At 34.3% G+C, this 14,487-nt stretch overlaps 1 protein-coding gene across 1 annotated transcript in view; it reads left to right on the top strand.

The window, feature by feature from the left end:
* LOC113232070 (probable cytochrome P450 304a1) overlaps window positions 1–14,487 on the top strand; it is a 46,986-nt gene that overhangs the window by 31,694 nt on the left and 805 nt on the right. Inside the window, exons 3-4 of the mRNA XM_026466696.1 lie at window positions 1,353–1,524; window positions 5,352–5,493. Coding sequence (XP_026322481.1) covers window positions 1,353–1,524; window positions 5,352–5,493 — 314 coding nt within the window. The remainder of the gene's footprint in view (window positions 1–1,352; window positions 1,525–5,351; window positions 5,494–14,487) is intronic.

The following is a 14,487-nucleotide window of genomic DNA, read 5'->3' as shown; positions in this document are numbered from 1 at the left end:
TTTTAGCGCGGACCCGACGTCCATATAATTGTAAGTCAATGATTACATTATAAAAACTACGGACATGTGAACGTGTGTGTTATCTGTGTATTTGTAAGTGGTGTTGTCGATTTTTGTTTGTGTGAGGCCATTTTAGTGCACCGTAGACCACTTCAAAGCATGGCGGAAAATTTTGTTTGAGTAATAACGCTGGAGCGTCACCAATGTTGTATGCTTTAAGGCCAAGGGGATTAAAAAAGGTGGCTATGGAAATAAATAATTATAGAATGAGTAGAAATAGAGCGCTTTGCGAAAGAATTGGTCCTGGGAAGTACGGCCACCATGACTATTTCTGCTGCTAAGCAGAATTCAACGGAAAATGAAGTTTCTACCCATGATATATGATACCCAGTTCACGCAGAAATATGCGCTTGAAAGTAGGTAAAAGAACATAGATTACTTAGATTCGGTACACAACTTCTGGTTTCACGTCAGTAATCAGCTTAAACGACAAAAAGAAAGGTGTGTCATAGATTGTAGGTAAGTGAAACTTAACTGTTTATATCAGTATCTATGAATTACTAGTTCTATTTGTTTTACTATTTAGCCATGGTGAGTGTTTTAATACGGTCGTCGCCGGCTAGGATTTCCAAAAATGATCAAAATATGATATTACATCTATTTGTATAATAAGCTTTTTCTCTACTGTGAGATTTTTTTAGTGTCTGGCATTTCAACCCGCGGCGTAAACGGAATAAGCATTTAGGTCGCGCCGGACAGAGCACGTAAACGTAATTTTAGATCGATGTTTACCTAAAATTGACATATATCTTTGTTTTTAAATTGACAATTTATATTAACTATTTTTTGCGTAATGCGTAACTTTTAAATTCAATTTGAAATTAAAGTCAATTTTATTGATTCGATATTTTTATCTTCGTCTGAGTCTAGAATGTCATCAAAAATCTAAAAACTTAGAGATTACAGTAGTTCGTAAGGTCCGTACTGGTCATGTTGTATGGTTAAAATACGTAGTGTTAAAACCTGCGGCGTGAAAGGTCCTTAAGTTAGGTATGTCGTCATTTTGAGCTCTCACGCCTCTCATAGGTAGATGAGGTACCGGTCATTTTGACCCACCACGGCGATGAACGTGTTAAGGTTGCTACCGGAACCTTCAAAGATGTGAACCCTATTATTATTCAATATTATTTAGTTTTGTTGTCTTTGACAATCAATACTTTTACCGTTACTTAAGTGAAAATAAGGCTGTAAACGATAATCGTTTAAAGCCTTATTTTTCGCTCGATATAGTTTACTTTTTTAATATTATCTCTATACAGAGTTAATATGATTGAGAATATATATTCGTTCAGTCTACCACATTGTACTCCACACTGCTTATCAATATTTTCAATATGTACTTGTAGCATGCCGTACACGGAAGCCTGTATCCGAGAAGCCATGCGAATCGACACTCTAGTACCACTAGGAGTGCCACATAGGGCGACAGCTGACACCAAACTTGGAGGGTATCATATACCAGAGGCAAGTATTTAACACTTAGAAATGCTTAAGTATAAATAAACAGTGAATGGTTCGTCAGGTATGTAAGCATGTAGATATGACGAACACTGTGTATGCAATATTTAATGCTATTACTGGATTTAATAGGAAATTAAAATGTTGTTATTAAAACCTGCAAGTCTCGTCTCGTGCGTCCAATAGGGCGATGTAACGGGTTGGCCAAAAAATCCGTGCGGTTAAAAAAAAATTTCACTTTTGCAAATGTCGCATTTTAAGAGTAGGGGGAGTTTCAAAATGGCCACCGTACAGACACCGTAAACAATAACTTTTGTTCCATGACTTTCAATAATTCTTCAGATTTTACGTACTTTCATACAAAAATAAATAGATTTGCATTGCCGCGGAACAGATGCCTTAACATAGGTACCTGACCAGCCCAATCCGACTCTAGCTATTAGGTTTTAGGTTGAAATTTGTATTTCTGTAACGTAATTAAAAATCAAATTGGCTTAAAAAGTTTCCTAAATCGTTATTCACTAATGACGCAATAAGAAAGTCATACCAAAATGAATTTTACAACTCACGGGTTACTGGTTAAGTTTGTTTAAAATATTTCTTCACATTCTTCTTTTTTATTTTTTTATTACATCACACTGAGAACTAAAAGGACGGTTAGTGTGTCAGGTATCTTAGGACATGGACTGTATATAGATACTAGATATATTACGGAAGCTGAGAAAATTCCCAAAACTGCGTGAAAATTCTTCTGAAGACGCCCGACCTATTTATTTTCGCTCGTATCTGGTTTGTACGTGTTCGTTATGCTATACACAGTCGATGCCTTAATTATACCTGACACACTAACCGTCTATTTGGTTCTGAATAGATCAGTGTGAAGAAAGATGTTAAACAAACCTTACCTTTAACCTGTGAACCGTAAAATTTATTTTGGTATGACTTCCATATTGCATCATTAGTGAATGACGTTTTAAGAAACTTTTAAAGGTAATTAAATCTTTTTTTAATTTATTTAAGTGTGTATTACATTTAAAGCACTAAAAAACAAAACATTCCAGTACAACATACACTTAACTAAGTCTTTCCGTATACCGCTCATTCGTAGTACAAATACAAATACATTTCTATGTGTAGTGTGTGCGTTAGTACTGCTGCGTGTTGACATTCCTCTTAGTGCGCGTGAGAGTCGTTGAAAAGGGTGTCACTAAACCTTGATCCTTGTATGTACATCCCACCGCAACTATGAATTATGAACAATTGACATAAAGCTCATTATTCTATGGTCACAAAAGTCGCTTTCATTCTGTTCCGTCGTAATATAAATAGAGCCTTAGTTAATAAAGAGTTCGTATTTTAAAGATTAGTGCTATTATTACCGTGCAATAATATTTACTGACTACATGGTTTGTTACGTCACTAGTAATAAACAAACACGAATAGGTACCTTCACGCTATTCTCATTAGAAACATTATGCAAATGAGCAAAAACAAACAACGACTGTTGTCAATGGTGATGCAAAAAACTTGTCATGTGTAATCTTTAACTTGCTTAATTGAAAATACTTAATACATTATTAACAATTGGTACTTATTCCGTTGTGTCTAAAACTATATTTATTTTTATTGAATCATGATCTTTTTACCATGATATTGTTTGATATTTAGCGACATCTCTATCAGTCATCTGGTAGCTGTAAAGGCACCTGGCTGTATGAAGAAACTTTCATAAGTTCTGGAAAGTTTCAAAAATCTGGATCGAGTCCAGTTGGATTTCGATCGAGTTTTAATTTGTGTTTGTCCAATCTATATATCAATAATAAGAATAAGAAACATTCATTGCAACGCCACAACACAAAAATAAACAAAAATAATGAATAAATAAAAATAAATGTACGAAAAAATCAATCAACACAATTTGAAAAACTGTCATGGCGTACATCACAGTCACACGCTTGAGTCTTAGGGATGGGTATCGATTAATCGATTAATCGGAATAATCGATGGTTTTGTGGAATAATCGATGTTTTTAATCGATGTCGTATGGTTCGTATATTGAATAATCGATGATTTCACACCGATTTTTGCTAAAAAAAACTATATTTCATTATTAAAAAAACAACTGCTCTGAAATCCAAATGTTCATTTTATTTAGTCGATTTTCGAAAAATGAGACTTGTGCACAATACCGTGGGACCAGAAAGATGGTTTAGATAAAATTTGTCTCCACCGCCTTTTAAAAATTTATAATTAATACCGGTATCAATACTACTATATAATTTGAAATAAGGCGGGAAATGAGGGTTATGTTACGAGGTTCCTGTGCATGCCGCCTGAGCCGCCGCCTGTGTTGTCGAGGATATTTTAGAGAACCTTGAGTATTGTATAGCTCTCTCTATACCTACTTAGTTTTTTTAACTTTAGAAATCAGGTAAAGAAAGAAGCAGGGTAAACCATAAGAGATGAAAGTGACGTTATAAAATGTAACTTACACGCTAAAAAAATTCACCAACAAGAATATGAAGTAATGCGACCAATTAAAATATTTATATTTTGTCGATTACTCGATTAATAGATTTTGAAAGCCACGATTAAACGGTATATCGATTGTTTTGTCAAAAAAAGTAATCGATGTCAATAATCGATGTTTTGTTGGTAGATACCCATCTCTAATGAGTCTATCTAGTACAAAGTTAATTATAATACAATGTAAGTAGTATCTTATAGGGTTATGTCATAGATTTAGTACGTTAAATCGATGGTTCCCAAAGTGGTTCAAGTCAATATCCAGGGTTCGATTCTAACCTGCACGGGGTACCTACTAATGAGAGAAAAATATTAGGCAATACAAGTCGTGACAAAAGCTTTATTTGAAAAGAAATTTCATTGTTTATTAACAACAATGCAATTTCTCGCAACGCTGCGGAGTATGAAATAGTATAAAATGATATTTAAAAAGTGAAATCTGTAGATAATTAAGACAGTACCGGTTGCCAGTTCACAATCGATATAATTATAATACATTATAATAATATTACTGGAGTCCATACTAGGTTATTGGATCAGTGTTACAGATCTCTAAGCCCCCATCATTTACACTTGACTTTTTTTAATAAACGTTAATACGCTATAATAGTAAACAACGTAGAGACGAGTCGATAGTGTGTCTGTCTGTATGTGTATGTGTGTGCATGTATCAACAACGTGTATACCTATTTATAGTGTGTGTATGAATAAGGTGATTTTAAGATAGGCCTCTATTCTAGAAAGATATATTTTATTTTTATTTATTTTATTTCTATTGGATAAGGTACAGCAACTGATTACAGATCAGAATAAACATTAACAATACTACTCTACATGAATGAATATAAACCGGCAATCCAAGTATAGCTATACACAACAATTTAGTAAAAACAGTGGATATTTGGTACCTAGAAGAAATTATTTAAATATGCTCAATAAATAAAAAAAGAGAATAAAAGATATTAAAAAAAACATAAAGTTACGCAAAGAAATTAAAGTGGTGAATTCGAATGTAGGTAGGTAGTCTTCTAAAACTGTTATAACTATCGTTATACAGATCATGATCAGAACAGATAATATCATTCTAATATCTACACATTCTGGATATCGGGCTATTACTCGAGACATTGTTTATAAAATATGGAATACAGAATAGTTGGTGTATACGTACAGAACGTGTTGGCACCTTCGTATATTGTATATCATCTGCAACAAGGTGGCATCTGCAAAACCGTTAGCAATGTTGTGTAGCATAGATAAATCCGATATCTGTCGTCTTTTTTTTAATTGACCTAATTTTCTTCTAGGACACGATGATAGGTGCGAACTACACTACTCTACATATGGATAAGAAGATCTGGGGCGACCCTGAGAACTTTAGACCGGAAAGGTTCATCACTGACGGAAAGCTGAATCTTGCTCTCGACAAATCGTTGCCTTTTGGTGCAGGTAAGATGTATAAACATTGTTGTTGTGTTGTGTTGTTGTACCCTTGATATAATAAATATCCTTTTTTTAATTTTCTATAATATCAAGTGACGGGACGACCAAGTCGTGCACTTGGTGGTAAGCTACACGCCTGTCCATGACAGGTGCAGTGCCATTCAGAGCTTTAAATCGCAAAGATCTGAGGGGCACTGCCACTGCGCCCGACACCTTGAGATATAAGTTGACAAGTCCCATGTGCCTGTAATTTCACCAGCACGCTTACCCTTCAAAACCAGATTATTATTATTATTATTAGATTAGATTGATTATTGATGGTGGTATGTCGTTCCAATATAAGTTCTGTATAATAATATACTCAGGATGTTATTACAGCTGCTATATGATAGCAGTTATGCTTATGTGTAATCAGAACCACTTTATAATGGCATTATTGTCCAAAGCACAAATACTTGAGAACAAAATTTAGTTCCAGTAAAGCCACATATTAACTGTGGCCGAACGGTTATCATGCCGGACTGCCACGCAGAGGTCCCAGGTTCGATTCCCGGGCCGGGAGACATATTTGTAAGGCCTACATTTATTTCTCTCGTGTGTTTGTGTGTAATTTGTGGCTGTCTATGTGTGTGTCCATGGCACCCGCGACACAGGTTTTTCCTAGTGCTGGGCCATGTTGAGTGTGTGCGTTATTGTTATTATTATTATTACATTACTAAATAGTTATGTAAAGTTCCTTGTGAAAGAGGTCATACAGAGACTACTACCAATCACAGAACAATAAATTATCTAATTAATTTATTTAATCATATTGTGTTAAGAATCTTTACTGGCAGATTTAATGTCCATTTTTGTTCATTGCAATAACTTTTATCGTCTGTATAAAACGTACCTATATCTCTTATTACACTCCGAGAGTATACTGTTGTTTGAACTTACGGTTGTTTTTATGGCTTGTTGTACGTAATACGTACTAATTATAGTAAGCAAATGCCGCTCCATTTATTTTAATAGTTAGTCTTAATAACGTGTACATATACTTTATGTAACTGTATGGATAAAATTATAAAGTTCTAAACGTTACATTTTGACATGGTCTGATCTTTAAATTATGGTCTCTATCTGCTTCTTCTTCTTACCGTTTCCATGGCATATATTATAAATGCTGATTCATGTTACGTGCCGGGGCCAGGCCGTCACCGGCCGGTTTTTTGTTATTTTTCATTTTTCTCTTGAGTGATAAGGTTGTGTTATTAATGCAATTTTTCACAACTTGAGTTGGCAGCTATTGCAATAACTCTAGATGACGGAATATTGGAAACACAAATTGAAACTAGAAAAAGAAGATGGTGTGTAAATCCCGCCTGGAGAAAAAGATAATCCGAAGGAGAATTTGCCACGCTCTACAAAGATTTAATGGATGATGAGGGCATTTTGCGCTTGCACTGTCCACTACACTATACTGGCGTCCACTAACTAAAACCCGGCTTGGTCACAAATGGTCAAAAATCCGTTTTAAATAGCAACAAAATAGAGCACAAAATTCTCTTAAACAACAGTTAAAATTAGTTAACGTGTTCCAATTATCGGAACTTAGTATAGCTGAAATATCATTAAACAATATTCTAAAACTGGATTATGGTTTTTTATGATATCTCAAAAAATTATTTTGTCACTTAGCCACGTTTACTAAAACGGGCGGACGGCAGTATAGTCCAACGTTGACTACCCTCCGGGTGCCCGGCGAATGCATTCATATTACGTAGTGTCGCGAACGGGTCGGGCTGGAAATGGGAAAAAATCATTGACTTACAATTATATGGACGTCGGGTCCGCGCTAAAAAGTGTCCGAACTTATAGGGCGTTAAAATCGTATACAGAGCGTCATTCACGCTTTAGTCTTCGTTTGTTCGACTGACAGCGAAACAAGCAAAATTAGACAGTACTGCGATGACATTACAATTTAAATTCATCGTTTTAGCTTTTTCATATTCCTTTACGTGTCACTACGTTTAAATAGGTTGACTTGGGACATATTTTTCGTGGTTTTTGTATTAGACCCGTCGTCCATTTATTTGTAAGTCAATGGAAAAAATACTCGACGCGCCATGCCCCGACTATGCATCGGCCATGACACGGACTCGGCCCGGTCTAACATGAAATTTATACAAAAGCATATCGACGGGTCATAAGCATAAGGGCGAAACTAACAATTTGATGATTTTCACTTCTTTTTGGGAAATGCTCCACTTCATTATAAAATTAAGTATTTTCCACAAAAAAGTGAAAATGATCAAATTGTTACTTAACTAACAATTAAATCATTTTTACGTTTTTGTGGGAAATGCCTCGATATACAGATATTTCACCGTGTCATGGCCGGCCACGGTACAGTGTAATGATTTGTCAATCGGAGTGCGGTAATTGCCGATTGTCGCCCAGGTTGCGCCAGACGTATGTACAGGAAAGGAATGGTACTATTAAATGGCTTAAATGGTGCTGTTAACTAAACTTTAGAATGTTGTAAGTTTATAATATTGTACATTAAGTAATCTGTGCATAACAACTTAGTACAAAATTATGTCAATGAAACGCATTAATACAACAACATATAAACCTTTTGTAGATAACCTCTTTTGCACAAATTGCGACCTAATAATATGCTAATAATCGATAAGAGATTTTTTATTTCGTATCTTGTTAGAACCAGCGTGGCTTAAATCTTCGCTAGAGAAGAGACCCGGACCTAGCAGTGGGACGTATAAATTGGTTGATGATGATATCTATGCACTATTGTAGACAACACCACAAGTGCTTCTGTGGCCGAACGGTTACCATGCTAGTCTGCCACGCAGAGGTCCTGACTTCGATTCCCGGGTCGAAAGAAATATTTGGATTACATTTATTTATTTCGCGAGTTTGGGTGTAATTTGTGGTTGTCTATGTGTGTGTCAGCGTGGAAAATTTGATATCTTTACCTAGTTCTCCAAAGGATAAAACTCGACCATGCAAAAAAAACAATTCGATAAACAGAAAATGGAAAATTTATTAAAATAAATTACCGGTGATATGAAATACCACCACGGGTAAAATTTTTTTGTTTTTTATTGTTGGTGCGGCTATAATTTTTATATATGTATATATGTATATACGGTATGGACAACTGTCCATACTGTGGTCACGCGTGAGATGCTAGCTAACCACTTCTACTAGTGTTTATTATTTTGTGGTGCCACACACGACGTTGTAAAATGAGTTGTCTTCTGACTACGCGCGTAATTACGACCGAATTTCGGACGCACTGTATGACGTATTATTGAGGGTAGATAGAGTGGTGAGAGAAGGAACCTTACAAATCTAAATGTTCGCATAAACTTTAATATAGAAAACTGTCCACACTTTTAATCTTTCCATATTGATTGGATTTTTTTTTAATTAAAAATAAGTGCGCATTTGACCTCCCTCTCACCTGATGGAAAGTGACAATGAGGTCCACGATGTAGCATGCACATCTAAATTATGCCCAACACTCCCAAACAATGGATGTTTCCAGCTTATTTTCCTTTTTCTAACATTGCCTTCGAATGCTTTATAAATACACGCTATGTTTAATGGATTCATTACACTATACTACAGAAACACCGTACAAACGCTTAGAAGCAACCGAAGAAAATACGTTCGTCTGACGCCCTAGCTGAAATTATTCGTCTCAAAAAACGTCACACAACTCAGAAAATTACGCTCGTTTTGCCTCTCCCTAAGACGTTGTTAAAAATTTTAATTTGTCAATTCGGAGAAAACTTTTTCTGATCATAACAATATTTTAGCCCAAGTTATATTTATGCAAGAAATTCTACTAATGCTAGGTTTCAAGGTAGTACTTATCATTATAGTAGTAGTACGTAATCTTTAATCATAAAAGATCATAGCGTGTTTATTTAAATATGATTCTTTATGGTTAGTAAATATAGGCTATTATTGTTCTATACAGAGTTTTGACTTAAACATCAAGTAATAAACATAGTATGGATACTACCAGCTTTGAGATCCCTGAACGTTTAAAAATAAAAGGTAAATAATTAAAACAAAATAATAAAATAAAAACAAAAATGCTTTATTTCAACAATACAATCAGCTTTAACAGTGGATACGTCTTATTAGCTTATCAAGCCTATGTCAGGACTCAGAAGGCACCGTACATTTATAACTCATAATTTTAATTTAATTTTAATTTTTATATCGCAAAACCAAAACAATCCAATTATAACTTTTGATAAGTTTTTCTTTTAGTTTTTAAATAAATAATTTTTATATACAAAAAAAAGAAGATACATTTTTACGTACATTTACAAAACTTTTTTCTTAATGCACTATTTTACGCATTAAAAATATAGAGCAAAATACAACAATTCCGTGCCAAAATTACGTCAGTCATAACTACGTTAAGATTTTTTTCTTTTTCGTTTCTACATATGTGCTCGATTTTTTGACGATCGACACGTGTGGAGATATAAGAGTAAATGCGTAAGCAATAGGCGATCTACTTCGTATTCTTTTATTCATCAACACGTGTGATCAGACACAATCGAGAAAATATGTAAGGAAATGACGATCTATACAATATTTTTTGTCTATCGGCACTTATTATTACATAAAATCGAGTAAATATAGAACTAACAGACGATCACTAACAGCGCTGTCGCATTTTTATCGATCGAATAAAATAAAATATTATTGATGTGATTAATATTGATATATTGAGTGTGATTCATAAGTTGGGCCGAGAAAAACACAAAGAGTTAAATCTTACTCTGTGAAAATATAAATGACTATAAAGATATCTCGCTAGTGCGTCGCCAGTACGACAAAACACATATAACAATGCGAGTTAATGGTGATTATTGCAGGATGGAAATATTTTGATAAACAAATGTTACAAACACAATGAACAAAAATAACCTAGCTCACCTTGACAGTAAGTCTTTACAAAGCCACAAATACATTTAAGGTGGAATGTTTATGGTCCTATTTATAATAAAATTCTTATTAATATTACATATTTGTCAATTACGAGGTTGCAGACTATCATGAAATAAAGACTTTATTACACTGCTTCAACTTGGATGACGAAAATCTGGGGTTGAACCTTTTCTTCTTCCTGGTTCTTCCAACATACGATATTTTGAAATAAATGTTATAAACAATAAATGTAAACAAAAAATTTTGTATTTATGTTTTATTGAATGTCAAGGTGGTACACCACAATGATAATCAATTATTTTATTGTGAAATTACTCTACTAGTTAATATAATTATTAAACGAAAAAACGAACACTTAGAAAAAATTAACTTCGATCCGGTTGGATACGAACAAACGTCTCCCAACAAACCGTGGCAGACGCTATGCCTACTAAGCCACGGAATGAACCACCGGACCTAACGAACTTTTCTGTGTTTGTTGCAGATCTTTGTTTTTGTTTTTTAACGACTTTTTGCCATCTGTGAGAAATCTATAAAAGTTTTTCTTCACTCGGCGAGGCACCTTTATATTGTATATAAATTTTATTTTATTCAGGCCTTTGCTCAGCAGTGGGACAGTATAGGCTCATAATAATAATAATAATAATAATAAAAAAATTAAAAAAAAAACAAAAAAAAATACAATAATAATAATAATATACATTTTATTGTATGCCAGGATAATTCACCACCACGATATTAATTTATTTTTTGTGAAATTACTCCACTAACAATAATTAATAATAAATAATAATAAAAGCTTCATTTCTGACCTTAAATAACAGTAAAAACTTAAATATTAGCTTTATGCTATAGTACTAAAAGGCGGCTAAGTGACAAAATCATTTTTTGAGATATCATAAAAATCGTAACCAAGTTTTAGGGCCGTATTCTAGAACTCTACTCAATGCTCAAGTACTGACTTGAGCAGACTTGAGTATGATTTCAAGCACTGGAAATACGACCCTAATGGCAAGGACTTGAGTACAATTTTCAGTGCTCACTGCAATACTCAAATCCTGACTTGAGTATTGAATAGAGTTCTGGAATACGACCCTAAGAATACTGAAATTGTTTAATGACATTTCAGCTATGCATCGTTCCGATAAATAGAACACGTTAACGAATTTTAACTGTTTTTAAAAGACAATTTTGTACTCTATCTTTTTCTATTTATAACAGATATTTGTATTAGATATATGTATTAGATACTTCTTATAGGTATGGAGATAGATAGTTAAAATATTATTTGTAGGTATTTATTTTATCACTGTTCTACGTAAGGACCGCTTTTTCAACGGTAAAAGACTCCTCCAGCTCCTTCCACTTTTCTCGGTCTCTAGCGGCTCTACTCCATACTTTGCCTGCTACTCTTACGACGTCATCTCATCATCTTTTGTGTAGTCTTCCAGGTTTACGCTTTCCATGTATATTGGGTACCAATTCGTAACGGTTTTGGATTATCTCCACTTTAACTGAAGAATTATTTTTACAGCATCTATGGCCTTGGTCTTTTTTCATTATTATGTTGTTTTTTATTTTATCTTTTAATTTGTGGCCACAATAGCTTCTTTCTAAACCTCTCTGACATATTTTAACTCGTTCTAAGCTCTGCTCAGTTAAAAGCCATGATTGACAAGCGAAAGTTAGACGTGTTTCATAGCTTTGGTTTTTAATTTGATAGGTAGATTACCTTTGAAAATCTCTTTCATACTCCACTAGTTTATTATAATTGTTATAACAAAAATCGAGCACTTACAAAAAATTCACTTAGAACGGGTTGATTATTTTATTTAATCGTTTATTGTATAGAAAAAAACACATAAAACGAAAACACAAATTATAAGTGCTGCATACTTCTAAAAGAAATTTCTTCCTTTCAGGCTAAACACAATAACTAAATTAAAGGACTTACGTGTAACACAAAACAATAATAAATAGTAATAGTTAGCTTATATATAGTCCCACGGCTGGGCACAGGCCTTCTCTCACGATGACAGAGCTTGGGCTATAGTTCCCACGCTTTGCAGACGTCCGCAGGTTTGCTCACGTTGTCTCCCTTGACCGAAAAGGTTATAGTCAAATTTAAAATTAAATTTCATGCAAGCCCGAGGATTCGAATACGGGCTTGCTTAAGAGGCGGTAGAGCAAATAATTTAATTACCACGGCAATAAAACAAAAATTATGCAATACAAAAACAATATCAATAACATTAAATTATAAAATACACAAATATTTTAATTTTTTTTGAATCACTTATAGCCCTACTACTAGGGCAACCGGGTGCCATGGACACACATGTAGGCTACCACAAATTACACTCAAATCCACGGGAGAAATAAATATATTTCATCCGTCGAACCCGGGACCTCTGCGTGGCTGTCCAGTGTGGTAACCATTTGGCCACGAAGACAGTTATTTTTTTATTATACCTAGTTGCGGGACGACCAAGTCATGCACTTGGTGCACTCAGAGCTTTAAATTGCAAAGATCCGAGTGGCGCTGCCACTGCGCCCGTCACCCTGGACCATAAGTTAACTAGTCCTATGTGCCTGTAATTTCTCCAGCACCCTTACCCTTCAAAACCGGAACGCAAAAATGCTGTCATAACTGCTTGGCGGTAGAAATGGCTAAGGTGGCAGTTGTTCCCTGAATGAACTTCACAAGAAGCTCTATTGCTACTCGATCATTAATTTCATCAATATATTACCAAAGTCTGACCACATGAACAGTGCAGGAGTGACAATAGAAACCGGAATTGAAGGACGGATAATATAGCTGGGACTTACGAGAGAGCGATAGGGCTTGTCCTATATCATTTATTTATGGAGTGGAAACCTTTTTTTATTCAACCTTTTCAGGGCAATCTGCCATACGAACGAGTCGTTGTATGATTATAATAAATTTCACAATGTCAAATCAAAACTTATGAAACAAAGGTATTGTGAATTTTAATATCTTCATATCTAATCAATAATAATTGCACTTGCATTACGAGTCATGTCATTGAAACCAAATGCATTTTCGTATTTATCGATAATATTTTAGATTACTTACTTGATAAGGAATAATATTTAAAATTTTTATTGAATTGATATTCAATTATTTTTTGTGAAATTACTCCACTAGTTTGTTGTAATTATTAATACAATGATCGAACACTCAGGAAAAATTCCTTCGATCCGGTCGGATTCGAACCGACGTCTTGTAGCATACCGTGCCAGACGCTATACCAACTACGCCACGGAACGAACCAGCAGACCTCACGAATTTTTCTATGTTGTTGTTGCCGTGTCTTTGTATTTGGTTTTTCAACGATTTTTTAGTCGTAGCGCCATCTATGTGAAATCTATGAAAGTTTTATCACCCAGTTAGATACCTTTACAACTACCGGCCCTGGCGAGAGATGTCACTATTCACTGAATTTTAAATTTCTATTTAATAGATATTCAATTATTTTTTGTGAAATTATTCCACTAGTTTGTTATAATTATTAATATGCAGGCGAATTGAGAACCTCCTTTTTTCGAAGTCGGTTAAAAGTAATAGTGAAGTTTTTCTTTCTTCGGGACAAGCAAAGACGTCTAAGCCATACTGCCAGATCTTAAAATGTTGGTATCTCAAAGTAAGTAAATGTAAGCATAGACAATACGCAATGTTAAATTTAAACTATAGCAACTCTGGCCGGTGATCTTTCCAAAATCCACGTGAATTTAGGACACACTTCGAGATGTAGGTATTTATTTTTAAGATCTTATTTTAGTGGCCATATGATCGTGATTACAATAACCCTTGATGAGAAGTTGTTGACATGACAGTACTTATATATATGTAATATAATAATAATTTATTTCGTTAAAAGGGTACAACACTAATCTAATTAAAACACAGATTTGATCATGTTACAAACACACGAATTTAAACAATTCAGTAAACTAACTACTTGGTACCGGACTTGTTCCTTACTAGCTCATTAGGCC

The sequence above is a fragment of the Hyposmocoma kahamanoa genome, unplaced genomic scaffold (assembly GCF_003589595.1).
Source record: "Hyposmocoma kahamanoa isolate Upper Pololo Valley unplaced genomic scaffold, ASM358959v1 66, whole genome shotgun sequence".
Taxonomy (NCBI): domain Eukaryota; kingdom Metazoa; phylum Arthropoda; class Insecta; order Lepidoptera; family Cosmopterigidae; genus Hyposmocoma; species Hyposmocoma kahamanoa.
This window is presented reverse-complemented; position numbering and strand designations above follow the sequence as displayed.